General features: G+C 33.6%; 1 protein-coding gene across 1 annotated transcript in view; it reads left to right on the top strand.

The window, feature by feature from the left end:
- Positions 1-1,919: 1,919 nt before the first annotated feature.
- The window catches only part of LOC148277347 (F-box/WD repeat-containing protein 7-like), a 32,797-nt gene continuing 12,949 nt past the window's right edge, over positions 1,920-21,767 (top strand). Inside the window, exons 1-8 of the mRNA XM_088232991.1 lie at positions 1,920-2,051; positions 4,746-5,506; positions 5,594-5,683; positions 6,432-6,542; positions 7,749-7,870; positions 7,950-8,165; positions 9,103-9,391; positions 14,412-14,593. Of these exons, the coding sequence (XP_088089117.1) occupies positions 4,784-5,506; positions 5,594-5,683; positions 6,432-6,542; positions 7,749-7,870; positions 7,950-8,165; positions 9,103-9,391; positions 14,412-14,593 (1,733 nt within the window). The 5' untranslated portion in view covers positions 1,920-2,051; positions 4,746-4,783. The remainder of the gene's footprint in view (positions 2,052-4,745; positions 5,507-5,593; positions 5,684-6,431; positions 6,543-7,748; positions 7,871-7,949; positions 8,166-9,102; positions 9,392-14,411; positions 14,594-21,767) is intronic.

Raw genomic sequence — 21,767 nt, 5'->3', positions numbered from 1 at the left:
ATTCCGTAACACTTAATGAACACGAAATGATAAAAACATATTTTGTTGAGAACTTTTTCTTAAAAATAACTTTTTATTTAAGGTTTTGTTTATATACCATTAGACGATTCTTTCGCGGCGCAATGACACTGTATATTGTAGAATACTGTAACTGACATTTTTTAGCATATTTTTTTATTTTAGAAATTTTCTTTTAATAAAATGTATTATAATTTTATTTTATTTGCATACAACTAAAATATTGTTGGTTATCATAGATGTATATTTTGTTCGCAGGTAAATCAGAAAGTGCCATGAAACGAGAGAGAGAAGAGAGAAACAAATGGCGGTAAATTCCGAACCCCCGGTTAAACGAAAAAGGGTCACTCTATGTTAACTTTAGATAGTATTGAGTTCAGTGCTATTCATTAGATTATTTTTTTATACAGTTTGAAGGGAAGTTCGCTATCAGAAGTTTGTTAGCTGTCCTAAAAAAACACAGAATTTGATGGGAGTCACGAATATTTTAGAAAAACCCTAATGTTGTTGGTTATTAGTGTTTAATAATAAAATATTTTCAGGATGGAGATACCTTGTATAGAAATATTTACGACTTCGTAATAATTCATGTAAATAATGGTAACAGCGACACCTGCAACACGGAAGATAAATTTTAACTCGAATTTGTAGAAAAAGAGGCTACATTTTCATGTTTTGAGTTTTTTTATTCTGATTTCATTAAATTAATAATAAGATTTGAATAAGTAGTGATGTTAAATAAATGTGAGCAATTTCTAAAATGTGATTTTTATTATACTGTATTGTTATTCTTCATTGTGTAAGTGTAAACACAAATTCGCAAAGGAAGTATATGCTATAATTTGGAGATGAGTGGGTATGCTATAATCAATATTGTAATGAAAAAACATTTTTTCCATTATGCTTTTTAGATTTTTATTACAAAATTCATCATCATCATACCATGTCAGCTCCCTGATCGGAGCATATCTTCGTGGACACCATGAAGATCCTCCAGACATCTCTGTCGGCTGCCAGCTCCTGTGCGTCCTCCCAACTCAAGTTCGGGTCTCGTAGTTCGGACATGAAGTGCCGACAAACAGTCAGCGGTGAACGTCCAGGGCGTCGAGAACCGGATGCCTTGTAAATCAGGCAAGCCTGATTAAGGCTCTTAGAAGGTACCTGCAGTATATGGCCCAGCTACCCGTATCACCTCCTTTTGATGACAGTTGTCACCGAAGTTTGCTGCGTACGTTCTTTTTTTACTTTATTCATTACAAAGTCAGAAACACCCAAAATTCTTCTTAGACACCTATTCTCAAAACTCAGTACTTTGCTATTTTGGCCCCTACTGAGATGCCACGATTCGCATCCGTAGAGGAGAATATGTGCTATGCAGGCGTTCTATAGGGGGCATTTTGCTTTGACTGAGTAAATATCCAATCTCCAGTCAACCTTCATGCTGTTGAATGTGGCATATGCTATTCCTAGCCACACTTTCAATTCTTTTTGAAAGCTGCTATTTTTTATAACATGTTATACTCCCAGTTTTTCTCGTGAATTTTGTATGTAAATACACAAGATAATACGGCCGCGAGAGCGCTTGGAATACCAGCCTAGGTATATGAAACTCTCGACCCTTTTAGTACTTGGTTTGAGTTTGAGTCACGGGATTTTGGGCACCAGGGCACGAAGTATTAAACAGCACATGGGTTTTTGCAATATTGATTTCAAAACCCATATAAAATTTATGGTAAACAATTATGGTAATTTATGGTTTGTATTTCACCATAAATTAGACCATTTTTAGTATTGCCATTTAAACAACATTGGCGCCGTCCTTTGCGTTTTACTGAATTTTGACAGACTCCACCTAATTTTCAAATACGTACATACATTTTTAGACAGTAGGTACCTAAAGCAGACAAAAGTCATTTCCTTCGTCTATGGTTATAGGTTTAGCGATTGGGGCGACGTGCTTCACATTTTTTTACGCTTTTGATTAAGAATTTTAATTAATTCGATTACTGGACTTGAAAAGCAAATAAATTTATGTAAGTATTTTATATCTTCCGAAAAAGTATTTTGTTTTGAATCGCGCAAATTATTTTATGTTATCGACAAAGGCGTTTTCAACTTTATTTATACTGTTACGGGCTTGGTTCTGTTGACATGTTCAGTAATTTTTTTGATATTTCTAGCTTAAATTAATAACATTACTTTGCATTAACATTATTAGTGGTTTAAGTAAATCATTTTCGTGTTTCGGTCAGATAAAATTGCTTTTAAAACGCACACTTCTCTTGGTTTTTTACTCGTTTTTTTTGGTAATGTTTGCCAGTCAATTATGATAATCATTATAAATTATGCATTTAAATACTTTAAAACATAACTTAAACTGCACATTTTGTCAATATTATTACGAAAAGACACACTTTTTTTACGTTTTGCCGATATAGGTTTGAGGTGAACCCATGTTAAGACATAAACCTTAGTAGGTAGAACAATTATTTGTGTAGATTTTTTTCTTGCTCTTATTCCGAATGAATAAATCGCGTTTTTAACTGTCCAAACACATGTTCTCGGTTTAGTACCAAGACTTACATACGTAGATAAAATTATGTGTACTAAATTTGAGTAAACTTATCCATTATCGGTATGTATAAGTATTATGTATGTATTAATTTAGTTACAATCTACAACATGCCAATGTGTTGAATATACAACAATAATATGATTAGTCTTGCAAATCTGCATTTTAAATTAACATGTTAGTGCTATTGTATGTTCAGTTTACTGATTCATTTTTTATCTGTATTTCTGGGGTTAATGATAGAAGTACATATGTCAAAAAAGTTCATTGTTCAGGAAAGGGAACTATACATTTCTGTAGTGATTTTTCATGTAAAATCATCCAAGTCAATCGAGTCATTTCTTTCACTACTAAACATAATAGATTTTATAGAAGTTTTATTGAAAACCATGGATCAGCAATTGATAAATTACTAATGATAATTGAACTATGCCTTGTCCATATTAAATAGGAAGTTGAGACAAATTTGGAAGATTAAAGAGAGATATTGTTTGAAATGTGCTTGTCTATTATTTTGATAGGATTATAGGCGAACAAATTTTTAATATGGGCAATTGGGCCTCCATTCAATTATTTTATTGATTGAATGGAATAATCGAATTAATGAATTATTTTTTTTTTTTTACTTATTTAAATGGGTTAAAATATGTCACAAAACATTTTGTGTAAATTTACACCTAACCCATAAACTGAACTATGGTGGAATAGGGGGTCATGAACACAGCGGTGACCGTACAGATAGGAGTTTTCGTTAAATTGATTATTATTGTGGATAACTTATATTGCAACATTTTCGTAATATTACCTCAAGGGCGCTTTACAAAGTGATTCTATGAATATTAATTTAATTTTCACTTAAAATTTATAATTCATATAAATCAGTTTGTAATTGATTTAGAGAACAAGTGGGTTTAAAGTTTTTTTCCGAAACATCACTCTCACAGTTTGACACTTCTGCTGGGAGACAGCTAATGCGTGTCCACCAAATTCAGTGTGCTGGTTGCGTAGAGGTTTAACAACTTTTCCTCTCGTCGTAGATATAGCTGATAGTAAGAAGTCTGTCAGCTAGTTCATCTGGAATGCATAGTTTCCTTTGATATTCCCAAGCAGTTCTGTGTGGTAACTTACACAAGAACTAACAGAGTTTGTATTCCATCTTCTTTATAAAACGTAGCCAGTGTGATTTCCTGAAGTAGTGGAGTGATATGACTGAACTTAGAGATTCCAAAAATAAGTCTCTCTGCAGCATTTAATATAGACTGTAGGTGAGTCATTTTATTCATTGGTAGACCTGCGTAGATACCATTACAATAATAGATACTACAAACGCATTTATTAATTGATACGCGGAATCATCCACCAAATGTTTTCATATGCATTTAATATGTCTCAGCTGGTAGAAGCATGAACTTATCGTCCTATTAATTTGAGCATCAAGAGAGAGGTCAGAATTTAGGAAGACTCTCGGTAGTTTAACCGTGAGTAAAGCGGTAGTCCTTATATCGGGTAATGCCGTATCCTGAATCAAATTCTGTCATCTGGCTGAAGCTATCCATAGTTGTTCTGTTTTAAATGGATTTAATGTTAGTCTATTTCCAGTCATTCAGTTTCCTATTTTCTCAATGTATCTATCAATTAAATTAACAAGCATACAACTCTCGACTGGTTTACAATGAAAATAAATATGTGTATTATGTAGATAGCAGTGAGACCACAATCCACATTCTTTGATAATGTTCTCTTTATCTTTGGTGTATGGGAGATAGAGGAGTGGTCTAAGTACTGAGCCTTGAGGTACTCCAGTAGGCACTTGAAAGTTGGGTGAGCTTTTGACCTGGAACACTTACTTATATTCTCTTTCATGAAGATATTAAGTTTTCTACACGCGTTCAAGTAAAATATTATGTTCTGCAGTATCAAATACAGCGCTCATGTTTACCTTTGTTATAATGTCACTCTTATCCTGTCTCGTGGAATGAAAACATCGGTATGCCGATTGCGTTTTCCAAAAATCGAAAATTCTGCTCAATTATTTAACAAGCCTATGAGAAACTATTTTTTCTAGTATTTTTGATACGGTGGGAAGATTTGAAATAGGACAAAAATTAATAAATTAATGTACAACTTCACTCTAAATCCATAAATATTGTTCCAGGTTCATGAGAATTTCATTACAAGTAGGCAAGCACACTTATGGAACCATCCTGTTCTGGATCGAGTTATGCGGTGGAGAGCAACCATGAATCCTCAACAGCTATTGAAACTAAAGAGTCGGAAACTGGAAGCGACTCAGATGCGCTTAATATTGAACAGTTGGAGAGGCAAGACTTGGAAGAGGAGAACAGACTGATGAGCCAATGCAGCGGAGTGATAGTGGATGCACGGCGCCTTAATTTATCTTCCGCCTTGTCTCAAACCTCAAATTCCGACTTGACTTTTCACTGTAGTTCGGACAACTCATCTAGCCTTATTTTAAATTCTGAAGAGAACTGTAGAGATAGGTTTGACCCTATTCCGGGTACCAGTTGCACTACAGATCAAGTGACTACACCGATCAACTGTTGCCAAAGTACACATCCTATCTTTAAGCTTAATGTTACACCTCCACGTCCTTCTAGGCCCTATCTTATTCCCAAATATAAGCTATATGAAGATGAATCTAGTTTGCCTACTCATAATAATACCGGGTCTGAACTAATACATGAAAGTAATGATAGAAAATCACCTCCGAATATTTCCAAAGATCGCACCTCATCAAATAATAAAGATGAATCTTGTAGTAATTCTGCGTGTGCCTCTGACAAACCGAAACAGTTGGATTTTGCAGAAAAGTTATCCAATGGATTGCCTGATTCTAGGCAAGAATCAGCTTCAATTTCAGGGAATACTGGTACTGATGTTCCTCTTCCCCATCCTGTAAGTCAGCCAAACAATCTTTAAAAACTTTTTATTCACTAAAGCTACATTCTAAGATATTCTAATCTAAATATTTACTTATTGCAGGCAATCATGTTTTCTGACTATGAAGATGCGGATTCAGTTGAAGGTGAAGATGAAGACATTGTCTGTACTTGTATATCCAATTATGAATCGGTAAGTTATGTTATCCATCTATCTTTAGGAGCAAAAAATTCATAAACGTTTCTTTTATACCCACGAACAGGCCATGCCTTTGTGGGATTTTTTTGTTTACCATTCATACTGTAATATGTATTTCATTGCTCTTTCTTTCTTTCTTTAATACTCTCTTTTACCTCTTATGTATATTGTAAAAACAACAAAATTATAATAATAAATAAAAAAAACTATTTTGGTCTAAATATATTTGTGGAATGGGAGATGATTTTCTGCTATTTGTGAGATGTCCAGGTTGGGAAAAAGACAATTCTGTCTGGGTATTCTTTTGGGAACATGGTATAGTTATGGAATATTGCAGTTAAAAACTATATATTAAATTAAAATTTGCTTAAATATTATTAAAATCTAGGGAATCAAACGGGACTTCAGGCATGGTGGTCAGGCTCAGGTAGGCAAACGCGCTTACCAATAGACCATGAGGCAGACTGAACACTTGGATTTCCCTTTTCAGTATTTTAATTTAAAAGTCTAAAACACTAGTCCAGGGTTCTGGTTTCTGCTTGGAAGTGGAATCTTAAGTAAAATGGACTAATATTAAAGTTATTCAATGTTTTTATAATGCGAAATTTAAAATACTTTTATAACATTGTCAATTTTATAAAATTGATAATATAATACCTGACTATAGTCGGGTATTATTTTTGATTTACAATGTTGATGCATTTTAAATACAAAACTAATAATCAAACCATCTATTTACCAGGAGGAGGATGAGAGTGGTGAGGATAAAACGATGGGAGAAGACGATATCTCTGGCGTCAATGCATCAGATGGTGAAGGGCAGTATCATTCAGCAGATGAGACCAAACTCTGGGTAAGTACTTGAAACTAACTAAAAATTCTTATATCTTTAATCTCTTGAAAAATTTACCAATATGGTGAAAAGCGCAGCAACAAGACTATTAGCAAGAAAAATGTATTTTTAAATAAAATTTGTCCTAGAGTACATATTTATCAATTACTATGTTATTGCGCAATTCTTAGTTTATACTGAAAATTCTATCTAGTTGATAATATTATGTGTGTCATGCCAAGCATAACATTTTAATGAAATATTTATGCTTCGCAATTTGGGCAATTGTAAGAAAACAAAATCGTAATTAATCTTATCTTGTTTTTCATGAAATTAATAGAAATTATTCTAATCATAGATATTTTGAGTATGTCTATATTCTTGTAGACGCATACTAAATTTAACCCTCTGGGTGCTTATCAAGATTTAGACAATTTATAGTTATTAAGTGAGTACTTGAAACACTAAAAATTCACTTTTCTGCCTAAGAATGAATTGATATAAATTATCAAACATAGATAGAATGGTGACCGTTAGAAATTATTTTATTTTAATAATGTTGATTTTTTAATATTATATTTAGTCATCTTGCTCTTAAATGGTGTATAACGAACTACTTGCGTACCTGTGACGGGTGCACAGTTGTATATTTGTAAGGAAATATATGGAACCAGTGTGTTTTCTGTCATATCGCACATCGGATGAAATAGTCAACTCAATAAAATCTTCTTTTTAGGTAAATATACAGAATAAATAGCAAAAATACTCTCAAATGCTAAAAAAATTGCATCATTTTACACTTAAGATTTACCCACCCGATGGTTTTATAATACACTTATTTGAATGCCACAGTTATACTATTTTCTTTATGACAATTGAAATTTTCTTTTAATTTTTTTTTTTGACAGATCTAAATATATATGACATATATCAGCATTGCTTTAAAAGGTGAAAAAAAATGGAAAAACTCAATGAAAAATGCATGGTCAACATTTTAATTTAGTTTTTTGGGTCCTGGAAATTCTGTTTTTTTAAGTTATGACTATTTTATCGGATGGGCAATATACTGACTAAAAATATACGCGGGTAGTGCATTATAGTGCGTTATACGCCGTCCATAGTGCGTTATACGCCATATATGCTTAGCTCTGAGAAATGTGCTTATCTCTTATACAATTATGATTTAAGATGTAGCGTGCTCATTATTTTATTGGTGTTTTTTTTCAGAGGAAACGTAAAGTCAACAGCCCATCTAGTATGGCACTTCCGAAAAAAATGTGTAGTGATAACGTTGATCTAAGAAATGTTTTAGCTGACAATCCTCCAGACGTACAAAACTGGCTCAGAAGGTAAGTTTGTTTAAGGATGGTCATCTTTCGAATGACTGTTTTCTTAAGAAAAATATATAATTATTTATTCCAATTTCAGATTTAGTTCTTGGTCAGGATCTGAAAGGTTGCAAGCCATTGATTTACTTCTAAAGCGTTGTGCTGCAGATCAAGTCCGCCATATGATGCAAGCTATCGAACCCCTTTTCCAAAGAGACTTCATTTCCCTGTTGCCAAGAGAACTAGCCTTGGCCGTACTTGGCTTCCTCGAACCTGAAGACCTCTTACGGGCAGCACAAACCTGTCGATATTGGAGGTAAAATCTATGTTATTTAAATTTTTGTCTAATATGTCTTTTCAATTAAAAAAATATTTCTAGTAGAATGGAAACTACTACAGTAAGATTTTCTTAATTACCAACTGGATGTGCGGACTCCCAAATTAAATATGCGAAATGTAAATTCCATTTCATAAACAGATATTTCATGTAAAAGTATTTTTTAAAATTTTTAAATAGGTGGGATATTTATTGTAATAAAAATATTATTTTTTTTAATATGTGTCCTATGGAAAACGTGGGATATTCATTTATAGATAATTAAATATGTACTTTTGTCGGCATCGCGGTGTAGCGGTCAGAGCATTTGCCTTCCATGAAAGTGGTCTCGGGTTCGATTCCCGACATGGTTGACATGAAATATTTATTTAAAAAAGTGTTTTTACACTAGAATATTTCATAGTCCCTGGACTGGCACCTGAAACGTAAGACCGATCATCTTACCTTCATGTAACAAAAATGATCAAGATATGCCGCAATTTGTATACTAATACAGTTCCCTATGCATCATTAGGTGCAGAAAGGGAATGATGATGATGATGAAATATGCACTTGCATATTTCTTGATATAATCATCTCAGTCATAATATCACAGTGCCATTTTATTTTTAATAAAAACATTTACCATTTGAAGATAAATGATGCATGTTTTACACAAAGAAAGTTTGACAGTTCATAGCACATCTCGCATTAAAAACTCAAATGTCAAATGCGTTGGGATAAAATCAGCCAGTCTATCACTTCAAAGATTAGTGATTGCAGCATATTACTCCTGGGTTTTGAAGTCTAAGGCTGATCACCCTATCTTCATTATTATTGATATAACTGGTTCATTCAATGTTTATATCATTATATGTTTGAATAAGTCAATGAAAGATTTTTATCTAAAATTTGTTTACTAAATAAAATTATTTAGATTTTTAGCGGATGACAATCTTCTTTGGAAAGAGCAATGCAGGCGTATAGGGATAGTCACAATTAGAAGGCGAACACGTTCTATGCCTGCAGCTGCTAGTCCGTGGAAGTCTGCGTACATGCGCCAGCGCATCACAGAATCCAATTGGCAAAACAAGCCCATCAGAAGTGCTCGGATCTTAAAGGGACATGATGACCATGTGATAACGTGCCTACAGTTTTATGGAAATAAAATACTCAGCGGTTCTGATGATACTACTCTTAAAGTATGGTCTGCTGTCACAGGAAGAGTAAGATACATTATATTAATTTTTAAAAAACTCACCACATTCTACTCACTTGCTAATTTTATTGTTTTCCTATTTCTCTAGTACTTAAATATGTATTATCCAATAATATTCACATTTTTTTGTAAATTAATTCTCAAATGAGTCACATTTTAGTGACTGTGTAAGATCAATGAAAACTACTCTTTTGAAGTTGTCAGTATACGTGTGGGGTTCATAGTACATTGATCGATGACACAAGCGCTACATAATTCACCTGAAATTATAATGCGATGACCGATGAAGCTAGTCATACAACATATTATGCAACTCTAACAGTATTACACATAAAGATAGTAGCATAGTTCTGCAGTATATTAACATCGTCCCTACCATGGAGATATGATCAACAAAGGAACATGGCCTGTAAAGAGACCACAGGGATGATCAACAAAGGAACATGGCCTGTAAAGAGACCACAGGGCATGGCAACGCCCAGTTCAGTTCGGCATCAGTCAGCTCAGCCAGTCCAAAGACTCAGCTCAACGCAGTCACTCAGTTCCAGCATGTAGTTCAAATGCAGTTACTTCAACTACTCATCATCTCCATTACCCTCGCGCTCCACAAAAAGTGACATATATTTATTTAACATGCAATAAATCAACACATTAAACACCCAACGATTCTACTGAGATACCCGGGTTGTATCCTGTGGTATGCTCAACTGCTGCAGAGATTTTTTCCAAATAACTCTCTGTAACGCCGCACTCTACGCTGCATCTACGGAGTATCTAGTTGGATGACAGAAGACAACAACAGCACTCTAATCTCATACAACTACGCTGATCACGCTCATCTTCGCAGATCTCACAAGGTTTCACTGATTTCGTTCAATTGCAACGAACACGCTCAACTACACTGAACTCACTCCTCTTCGCTGACTCATCTATGCGGATCTCTCTCATCCACACCGATCACTTATCTACGCTAATGACGCATCTACGCCAATCACGCATCTACGCCTATCATGCATCTACGCCTATCATGCATCTACGCCGATTTCGCTCATCTACGCCGATTTTGCTCATCTATGCTGATTCTGCACAACAATGTTTTAACAATGTCACGCCACAATGGCGTTGTTGTCAACAACCTACTTTGACCTGCACAAGCACCAACGTACTAAAAACTATCTTAATAACACGATAACTTAATCGAAGCATCCTGCAAGCATCATATCCAACCTTCACCAGTCATGGGAAAAATCTTCATAACGCATTCACATATTCGGTTTGCAATGAAATTCTTCGTTCTCCCACGTGGACCACTCATTGCCACAAGAAAGCGCATCATCTCGCCCTGTGGATATCCGTCAATCCACAGTGGGATATTAAATTTCTCAGCAGTGATCATCTAACAAACAACAGCTGCCAACGGATGACTTCATTAAAACTTAAGTGATAACAATTCATTTATACGTTCACTAAAAAAATATCTGTAATTTCTATTATGCATTCTTTTATTTTTGCGATGGATTATTATTTCAAACACTGCAACGCTGCACACTCCAACAGTTTATTCACCCCAAAACCTCAATTTTAAGATTTGCAGCACTTATGGTATGAGCCAAAATCGACAACAAATTCAAGAATAGTTTTGTCATCACATTAACTAGCATTAGCAGTACTTCACATCAAGATACAAGTGTCCTACAAAAAAGATAGCAATCTTCAACAGTTTACCAAGAGAAAAACTTCATGTATTGTGAGATCACCCCACTGGAAGAGGGGTACTGTGGGGTGCACAGTCCATCAATCGAGGTCACACATGCTAAATAATTCTCCTGAAATTATAGTGCGGTGACCGATAAAGCTAATCATCATTTGCTATAGAATCCAATACAACATATTATGCAACTCTAACAGTATTGCACATACAGATGGGAGCATCGTTCTGCAGTACATCGTCTCTGCCGTGGAGATAAAAATAAAGGAGAAGGAACGTGGCCTATAAAGAGACCACTGGGCGTGGCAACGTCCAGTTTAGTTCAGCATCAGTCAGCTCCAGCCAGTCCGAAGACTCAGCTCAACGCAGTCACTCAGTTCCAGCATGTAGTTCAAGTGCAGTTACTTCAACTCATCTCTCCAGTACTCCCTCACAGACGTCACTAATATTAATGTGTATTTCAATGTAAATAAATCAGATCAACATTCCAACCTGTTTCTTCTGTCTACGCGTCGACTGGTGTAGGAACTCCTCAACACACCACCCACTAACCTCTACCTATGTGATAAGTATGCCAACAGGAATAATCTGATATACCTGACTATGAGTAGTATGGAATTTTAGTCCAACTCAGTCAAAACAAAATGCTGATTATTCAACTCTTGTATAATGCCATTACTCTTACATGGGTGTGCATCCTGCCACCTTACCAAAACTCAAAACACCATACTTCGTTCTGCTTAAGGAAAATAGCCGTCGATGATGATTTTTCGGCTTTATTCGGCGGAACTCGGGGAACAACTTTACAACCAGTACAAAAAATTAAGACAGCATATTTATTGATTCTGGATAATTTTTATAGCACAATTTTTGTGAAAATCACCTCAAGGGCGCTGAAAAATATCCTCCCCGGCCGCAAATCGAACCCTTTTCCGCTTGACAGGCGGGGATACTGGCTACTGTACTACTGAGGGTATGCATAATATGGCTAAAGATTGCACCTTGAACTGAACATTTTAAATATAAACAAAACATATGTTACAGTAGGGCCAATCTAATAGATCACATTTGACGTTTGTCGGTTTTAGCGTCATAGTGAGGTGACCTGCTTAAAAACATTGCTTAAAGTGAATGAATCGATTTGGACTTCAAACATAATATATGTGAATTGAATTCAGTTACTATGAAAAAGTACTTATAGGTACTGTAATTTTACTTCTCAAAAATGTTTTCGCTCTCTGTTGCAACAAATTTAGATCTAAATAACTCCTTAGGGAGGAAATCCAGCCAGTCTGCAAACATTTGGACATACTCAAACATTGTTCCATGACATTTATTTTAAAATGTATGTTTTTTTATGAAACAACTTTTTATGGAAACATTTTTTAAGAAATACATTTTTTTTACATAGATACCTATCTAAAGTTCTATGCTATTGTTTTGTTTCAAAAATAAACTTATAAACTATTTTATTAAGCAAAGTGTTAAGTGTGCAGTCATATGTATAAAATGTCTCATTTATCTGCGGAAGAAATTTCTGAAGCAGTAGAAAACATGGATTCTTTGAAATGAAATGAAGAGTTTGAAGCAGCTGAAGTTACAGATCATCTAGATCTCTCGGATTTAGAATTCTCGGGTGAAGACCTTCCAATGCCTCTATTGAAAACTTACCACGACCTTCTGTGCAACCAGAAGCTCCTAGCAGACAACCACGGGTGGTTGTGTCCATATTTCATAGATTCGAAAAATTCACTGCTGGGAGGCAGCCTTTAATGTCTCAGAAGAATCAGATGAAATTCATTTTTTTGAAAAAAAAAATATATCTGAATTGATGACCAGAATAGTTTACGGTTTTTTCGCGCTAACAATGGCAATGACAAAAAGTCACCACTCATCAATTGAGGAATAATGGTTGACTAATTCATTTGCAGAGAATGTAATGTTATTCTTTGAGTCTTATGTTTCCAATTTGACCATGAAATTTTAAACCATTAAATAAATTTTTTGATTAGTAAAATCGTCGATGATGTGTGAAAAATGCGACATTGGCTTTCTTTTATTTTTGATAAGCTTGTATAAAAGCTTCATGTTTCAGGTTTGAAAAAATATTATATGTATAACTAACCCAAGCAAATACTTTTACTTTTGAACTTATCAAGTTGTGGCCTAGGGTCAAAAATTTTTTTTAACTCCTCATGTAAAGTTGAAAAAAATCACATGTTTCATTCTACGATTTAAATTAATGTTTACTAACAAATTTCAATTATGTCTGTAATATATACAATGAAAAAAACAAAAATCAGTTAAACTGGACCAACATAAAAATAACAAATATTATAAGATATAAATATGTGTGTATATGTTACACGTGAGAATAATGATAGGACACTGTTTGTGTTTTTAGAAGATTATTTTGTTTAGATGATTTTTTTACGTTTCTCGCATTGAATCGTTTGTTTCTTCTAAGATTATGGGAAAAGATGCTTGTTTGGCTTTTGTACTTATTTATGGTGTTTTTTAGTGTTTTAAATGAGATGGGTCAAAAACTTCAATGGGTCCTGCGTGAGAAGAGGGGAACCTCTCAAAAGTCAGTGATAAATAGGTTAAATATTAAAATTCTTAGATTTTCACAGCCCTTCAGATGCAAATTGAGCTTTTCTGGGTTATTTCTTGTAGTGTATTGCTGCCGCTCTTTGGCGGAATTTCGGACATTTAGAATAGGAAGAAACTTAAAAAAGAAGAAAATCGGAAAATAAATTTACATATATTAAAATAAAATCTAATATTCTTGATTGGTGTTTAAATTTGATCTATTTAATCAACAGTTATTGGGTATATACTGAAGCAGTATCTCTTATTCATTGTGTGGTAGGGCATTTATAATCCTTTAAGCGTCACTAGCGAGATATCTCTTGCATGGTACAGTGTAATATGGACATTTTTATGTAAATATCTAGAATATGTTTTACCGCCAGTTCAACACACTTCCTAAAATTAATAGTGAAACCATTCTACTTTTGATTCATGATATCCTCTCACAAAACTTATCCCTATTCTTATCCTAACAGTATTGTTTTTTTTTCTTAAATCTGTTGAATTTGTCTGCCATTTAAGCGAATAAATAATATTTTTTCGGATTTATAATTAGTGACATTTTAGATTATCTAAGAAGTGAATCAGATAGAGAGAAAAATTTACATGTCTATAACTGCATACTCGACTCAAATTTATTTTTAAAAACTTGTCTTACTGATGAATGATAAATGTGTCCAATTTGATATTTATGCAAAATCGCCTACTGATGTTTTGTGTGTTACAGTGCCTTAGAACATTGGTGGGTCACACTGGTGGCGTGTGGTCCTCCCAGATGGTGGGACGGACTGTAATTAGTGGGTCTACAGACCGTACACTCCGTGTATGGGATGCTACTACAGGTGCCTGCCTTAGAACTCTTACTGGCCACACTTCTACAGTGCGCTGCATGCATCTCTTCAATGACAGGTACACCAACAAAAACCCATCATTCAGTATATTTAGTAATGCTTACTACCTTATTTTTAACAAATAATACACCACCCTTTTAAATCTTGGGCGAAATGTTAAAAATTGCTTTTTTTTAATTTCACGCTTTATGATAATTTTGATCCGACTTGATAATTTGTCTAATGATTATCCTAATTAAAATTGTAGAAAACTTGATTCATAAATCATGTTTTGTCCCCAGTATAAATAAATGTAATATTTATTATTTTTTTTAGACGATGGATATCTTAGAATATTGTGTAATAGTGTTTCTTTTAAATTCCAGATTTAAAAAAATCTTAATAAATAATTGAATTTTGTAATTTAAGTTTTCACCGCTGTTCAGATGCACAATGAGTTTTTCTGGGTTATTATGCTGTGTCGTTCACACTCTGTTCGTAAAAAAGTGCAAACAACACATGGCGTAATAACCCAAAAAACTCACCGTGCAATTGGATATCTATTTTCATTTTTACAAAAATATAATGGAAACAGCAATAGGTCAGGAGAAGATGTAAAAATTTTAAAGCACACCAAGAAAGATTGATACTAAAACCCGCAAAACATTGTACGGGTTGTGGTTCCTTGGTAATATTGCGGTCTCGGATCAGGAGGTTCGAACCCCAAACATGAAATATATGGGTAAATGTACGAATTTAAATGTTTCTTTTTAAAAAAATTAAATTTAAAAAATGTACATGTAACTTAAACACCTCTTCTTTTTTTTCTTGTTATTTTATACTTCTTAATTTCCAGGAATATACTTCCCACTGCATAATCTATTGTCTATCATAACATTATTGGCGACCTATCTTATGAATGCTTATTTTCTGTTTTGCGGATATTTTACTGTACTATAATTTGTCAATTTATTTGTAGTTAAAAAAACCCTTCATAACCCCTTACCAACCATGGTTTCCAATGTGTTTCATGCTAACATACATAAATTATATCCCTTTTTTTCAGATATTTACTGTATTCACTACTAGACATATTGCGAATCGTTGTGAAACATGTATTTACACTGCTTTGAATAATATATTTAGCGTTGTTGTACATACATATAGTTGTGTGGACCAATATCTACATTGCTTTGTTTACTGTAAAACACCTCTGATCTGAAATCTCTTGTCTTTTTATAACACATGACAATTTTAGAAACTTAAATGTTTTTGTGTCATTTTCAATATTGTAATGAGAAAAACTGATATATATATATATAAGGCTAGCATTTTTACCATTAGACAGATAAAAGATATTTCAGAATCTTAGTCAATATTACAAGACATAAAACCATGTGCGAGATACAGTTTTTGAGTACCATATTTTTCATTTATTTGTATGTAAACACTATTTTCATAAATGTGCGAAGTCTTTTTTTAATGTTTTATTAATTTTTCAGACTTTATATAAAAATTTATGATTACATCATAGATCAATAGCGATATTTACAATTTACCTAATTTCAGTTTTTATTCATTCTCAAAATTATATTTATCAATTCTTGAGTACTGTTTCCAAATGAAAATTTGCTCAGAAGAGTATGGATGTAAAAATTGAGTCCCCGATATGATTTAGTTCAGAGGTTTATTTACATATCAAGGAGGTATGCTTAACTTTCCTTCTATCTATCTACCGAGGTATTATGGAGCCGACTGTACCAACATGTCGATACGTGTTTTCAGAAAGATATGGTTATCAATGGAAATATTTATTTTTAATACTTGCAACATTTCTTCCAAAGTGTAGTTGTGCATCATAAGATGCATGTGTATATTATTATTATCATTCATTATAGGCAGGCAGTCTTTATCGTGTACTGCTTTTTGTCTGCGTTCTTTCTTCATATTGTCTAATGTTAACTGTTAAATGATCTGACTCATGCATTGTAACTACCTTAAATCTTAGCCACTAGATGGTGTTGTTAGGATTTCCATTTGAGACTTGAGACTCGAAATTTCGAGAGTCTCGAGACATTTTCAATATCAAGTCTCGAGACGCTAATATTAAAATTTCGAGACCGTCAGTATGGTTCTGATCACTCTCTAGGGGGTAGAAAACGCATTGCTAGCATGGAATATACCTACTATTCAAAAAATATAATAACAGTATCATATTATATAATCTAGTAATGAAAGTGAATGTAAAATTTTTAAATACTAAGAATCAAAAGCAAAAAATAAACTCGCCAAGTTGAAATTGCCATGACAGTTATTGAGCTTAAGCGCAAGGATATTTGTTATGTTTGCTCCTTTGATGAATGGACATCATGATGAGAATATAGCTGATTACCTAAGAAAACACATCAATATACTACAGGATGTCAGAAGCCAGCATTCGAATATACCATATCTATTTAACTCCACTCAGTACATGATTGATCATTATGATCAAGGTATATTTAAAAGACCACTTTAAATATGTTGTTTGTGTGAATTGCTTGCAGCACTTAACAAGGGCCTAACCAAGATACTATTTCGGTCAAACCCCCCCCTCCTGTGGTTTGTCCCCTCATACAACTCCTCTATAACCTCATGTAGGAGACCCTTGTGATGCATTATTTGTCCAATCCATCCAATACGTCTTTCGGAGATGGACTTTTGCAGGTCCCTTCCTACTTCGACTATAAAGTACCTCGCGATTTCTGATGCAGTCTCTATGTGAAATTCCTAGAAATATTTCACACACTTCAAAAGCCTCTGGACTCTTTGTCTCCTTTGGATAGGCACCATGTCTCACAGCTGTACATTAAGTCACTCCATGCATAGATCTTAACAAGGAGCTTACTTAGTTTCTGGTCTACATTATGCAAGTAACATAAAATGATTTAATGAAACTTTCGACAAGTGAGCTTCTTTGTGATTTAATTTCCTTTTTTTTACATTTACTATTTAAGTACAATTTTTTAATTAAACTGAGGCTGAATTAGTGCAGCCCTTCTCAAACGTATGCTAAAGCTGCACATGTTTTCCCTTCGCTCTGTCTGGAGCAAGATGGTTGCTGGTTGCTAGCCGCCTTCACCCTTAACTAGTTGATTTAAGAATATTTTTCTGTTATGTTATTTACGTTAGGCTATTGTGGTCTATGTGTGTTTGGTGATATAGCGGTAGTTGGTTGGTATGTTTTGTATTCATTTTGTCTTAATTGTCAAACTTGGCACCATCTCATTGTTAAATTAAAATTGACTTATTCTCTTTAGTAGTAACCTTAAAATGCAAACCAGTAGTCATTGTATATAGAGTCAATACTGTATCTTCGCCCCCCTGAAATTTATATAAATACCACTGTCAAAACCTCAGAGTAATAATGCGCTAGCTATAGAGAGGCCCTATCGTTATTTTGCATAGAAGGAAACCGTTACATATTTTTGGAAAGCGACAACTTCACTCTGTTGGTGGCCATTTTGCTTTGTTTGACAACAGACGCATAACAAACGCTTTCGTCGGTGTGCTTGGCTTTATTTGTAAATAACTTGGATATTTACTCGTTACAATAAATAAAAATCGACAATGGGGAACTGCAGTATGTTTGGTTGCAGCAGTAGGAGCCTCAAAGGTGTTCAAAGAGTCAGTTTTCACAGGTAATTGATTTCGAAAAAGTTCTGTTTCTAGTTCAATAGCACCGTTGACCTAGAAATCGTATCTAGAATGACGTGTCCAGATTTCAGGTCGCTACAACTCACCGTTTCGGAGATGTGATACAAACAAATAAACACACACATGTATTTTCAGTTTTATGAAATCAATATAGAAAAATAAATTGGAATAACCCAGCAATAATAAATACACAGGTACATATTTAAAAGTAATTACAATGTAAAGTAATATCCATTTGGCAATTCTCGACCTGAGTACGGCCCATTGTTTTGCGGCGAAATGTAGCTAACTTAATACTTAATTGTCATAGATTTTTTTTTTTTAACGTTTGGGCTCCTCTATAGCATGCGCATTATTACTCTGAGGTTAAAACACTTTTAATTGTATTCCTTTTAATCTGTTTTTAAAAGTGGCGATCGTTACGAGTACATGTTTGAAAAATTACCCATTGTGAAAATCATTGCACATTGAAAGAAATAAGATATATTGAGTACACAGATAATGTATGTTATCGGTATTGATATTGGTAATGTGGTCGATGATGACATAAATCTATTAATTACCACTATTATAAAATATGTAATCAAGAAGAGCGAGTAGGAGAGTAAGAGGTCATAATTTCTGACAGGGTTTATTCGTCATTATTAGTTATTCGTGACTTGAATTCTCCTAAAAGATATATTAACCACATAACATCACCGGTATACTGATAATACCCTCTATTGCCCATACCGAGAAAAATCTATTTGATTGTTTGGCTCAACAAAAGTCTTTTCTAGTCTTCCTTATTCATATTTTGGACATGATACATACTCATTGTAACGTACGCATTACCGCTTGTTTTGTTGGTTCGTCGCCGGCCATCTATCACAGTCGGGATTCTCGGTGAAAAGGGGGAGACCACATCCCAGGCATGACGAAACTGGAAGGTAGGAGCACGACTGTGCAGGCTACAAGTCGACCTCAATAGCTCTGAAAAGGACTTTCCACCTGATTCAAGTGGTGTAGAGAGGCGAAGAATGGATAGCGGAGAACACCCAGTGCAAAGACGGAAATAAAAAACGATGTTACTTGTCAGAAACCAGAGGTCAACTGATTTATTGTTCAAAAATGCCCATGGCGCTTCGGGCTCAGGCAAAACGTGCCGTAACTCATCGCCGAGTGAAACGGAGAGGAGACGCTCGCATTACCTGATACCATATTGTTTAAATGATCACATAACATACTGTAACATTAAAAAAAAACTTCAAACAATCTATGTAAGTGGACATACCAGATAAATCATAGAGAGGCATATCAGCCAATACCTGCCTACTCTTAATAATATGTAATATTCATTAAACTCAATTTAGAACAATTATCTCTGTTTACTGACATTTCAGAATGAGTTATGGCGGTGATCTGATATACCCAGCAATGGATTTGCAGTAATGATAATCTGTAATGCTCAAAGTGAAGTAAATGTAGTGTGATAAATCCAAAATGCGCTGAAACCACTAGAGTGATTCCAATTATGCTTAACCGTGGCAAATCATATGTTAAAATGAAAAATATGATTTATAATGTTTGTTTGTTTGCTTCATTTATAACATTTAGCATCAGACATGTCAATTTAATGTTAAAAAATTTGTCTATCAAACTATAAAATATATTTCTCACCCCTATGGCAAGTAGTATGCATAGGTCACTGAATTGAATCATGGATTGCAGTGTTTCTTAATAATTTATTGAATAATTTACCGGTTCGAATGATCGGTCTTATGATTTCTCTAAATTATAAAATATATTTTTTAAATTACCAAAATCTCATTTTTGACGTAGTCGAGAATTCAACTTGAAATCTCATGAACGGTAGCCAACATGCGAACCAGTATACCATGAGGTGGATAGTATACAAATTAAGTAATTAAAGTAAATTAAAGGAATTTCCACAATAATCAGGAAAATCTTGCATTGTCTGTAAGAATGAAAAAAAAAACATTTTAATTTATAAATTGTAGATTGCCCCATCTCTGTGTCTCCTATTTCAAACTACTGACATAATGGCATTTTTTAATTATGCGGCAACGACAAGCGTATATTATGTAAATGAAGTTCTATATTTTGTCATGCCTTAGAAAGAGTTACATACCCCATATCAAATGGAATTATCAATTTTCTAATTCTGGGATGAGGATAATTAATTTATTGAATCTAATGGGTCACCCCATCACCTGTTTAAAAATTAATAATGGATCCGCTTCTGCATGCAGTATACATACACATCTATAGTATAATTTTTCTAAGAACGGTCGCCAGACAGTTCTATTTAGGGATGTGCTGATTCCCAAATTAGTTTTAAAAAATGTTGGTTTTAATTTAGTACATAGATTTTTCTTAGGAAAATATTGGATGGTACGCCGAATTACCTCTATGGTGTATTTAAAAATGAAAATATTTTTGTATGTATTATATTATTTATGTTTAAAGCATTAACTTTGTGGTCAAACATTTTGACCAATGTTAGTGTATAACCACTTACCGACTTTTTATGTCCACCGGTTTTGAGACGTACCCGTCTCTTGTACGTTGTACTCTCGTATGTTGGTGTAATAAGTGTCCTGACGAAGAGATGGGTAAGTCTCGAAACCGGTAGATACAAAAAGTCTTTAAGTGGTTATATAGTAATATTTACTTACATCAGATGTTTTACTCGATTATCTTGATAGATAGAAAACAAAAATGTGTAATGTCACACCACTATTCATTTGTTCTTAATTGAAGATCTTGTTTTAAAAACAACAAAAATGTATTGTTTTTTTTTTACAATTTTTCGCCCATGCCTCAATACTAATAATTCTTTCCGAAAAATCAGGAAAATAAAAAAATTGTCCCTCAATTTGAATTGACATTGTTTAATTCATAACTCTTATTTTTTGTAGTAGTATTTTTGCGTAGATTTTTTCTGGCCATAATTTTAAATTTAAATGTAGAACTACGGTATTAAGTTCAGTTTTTCTAAAAAAAAGTTTTATTTGAACCATTTGTAGTGTATTTTATTTATTTATTTATATACGGCATTTCTGCCATTTACATATATGTGGTATAAAGAGTGCTTAAAAATAAAAATATTATAAAAAAATCGAGTATGAAATATTAATATACTCGTACTGTACACATTATTTATTACTTGAAATACATATATATTTTAAAGAAATTATACAATAACAAAATACATTAATCAATCAAATTATAACTATTCCAACCCAATCTTCTGAAGATGATTTGCTCTTTTTGATAAAAATATGTTGGTCACTTTATTTTTTAAGTAAGGCAGAGATAAACTAAATATATCAAAATGTGATTGCATAGTTTTGCACTTAAAACAGCAAATGTCAAAAGATTTTATTGACATTTTATTTAATATTTAATTATACACATATGCAGGGGTCCCAGAAGTCGACGTCAAGCCGGAAATGGATGATAGGGAGAGTCACGCTAGTTATGAGAAAAATGTTGAAAAAGATGTGTTTTTAAATAAATAGGCATTTTAAAAAAATCGAGAAAATCAACACCTG

Source organism: Micrasema longulum, unplaced genomic scaffold (assembly GCF_059751315.1).
Source record: "Micrasema longulum isolate JH-2025_06_02 unplaced genomic scaffold, ASM5975131v1 h1tg001048l, whole genome shotgun sequence".
Classification (NCBI taxonomy): Eukaryota; Metazoa; Arthropoda; class Insecta; order Trichoptera; family Brachycentridae; genus Micrasema; species Micrasema longulum.
The sequence above is the reverse complement of the archived record's forward strand: the minus strand, read 5'-3'. Positions and strand labels throughout refer to the sequence as shown.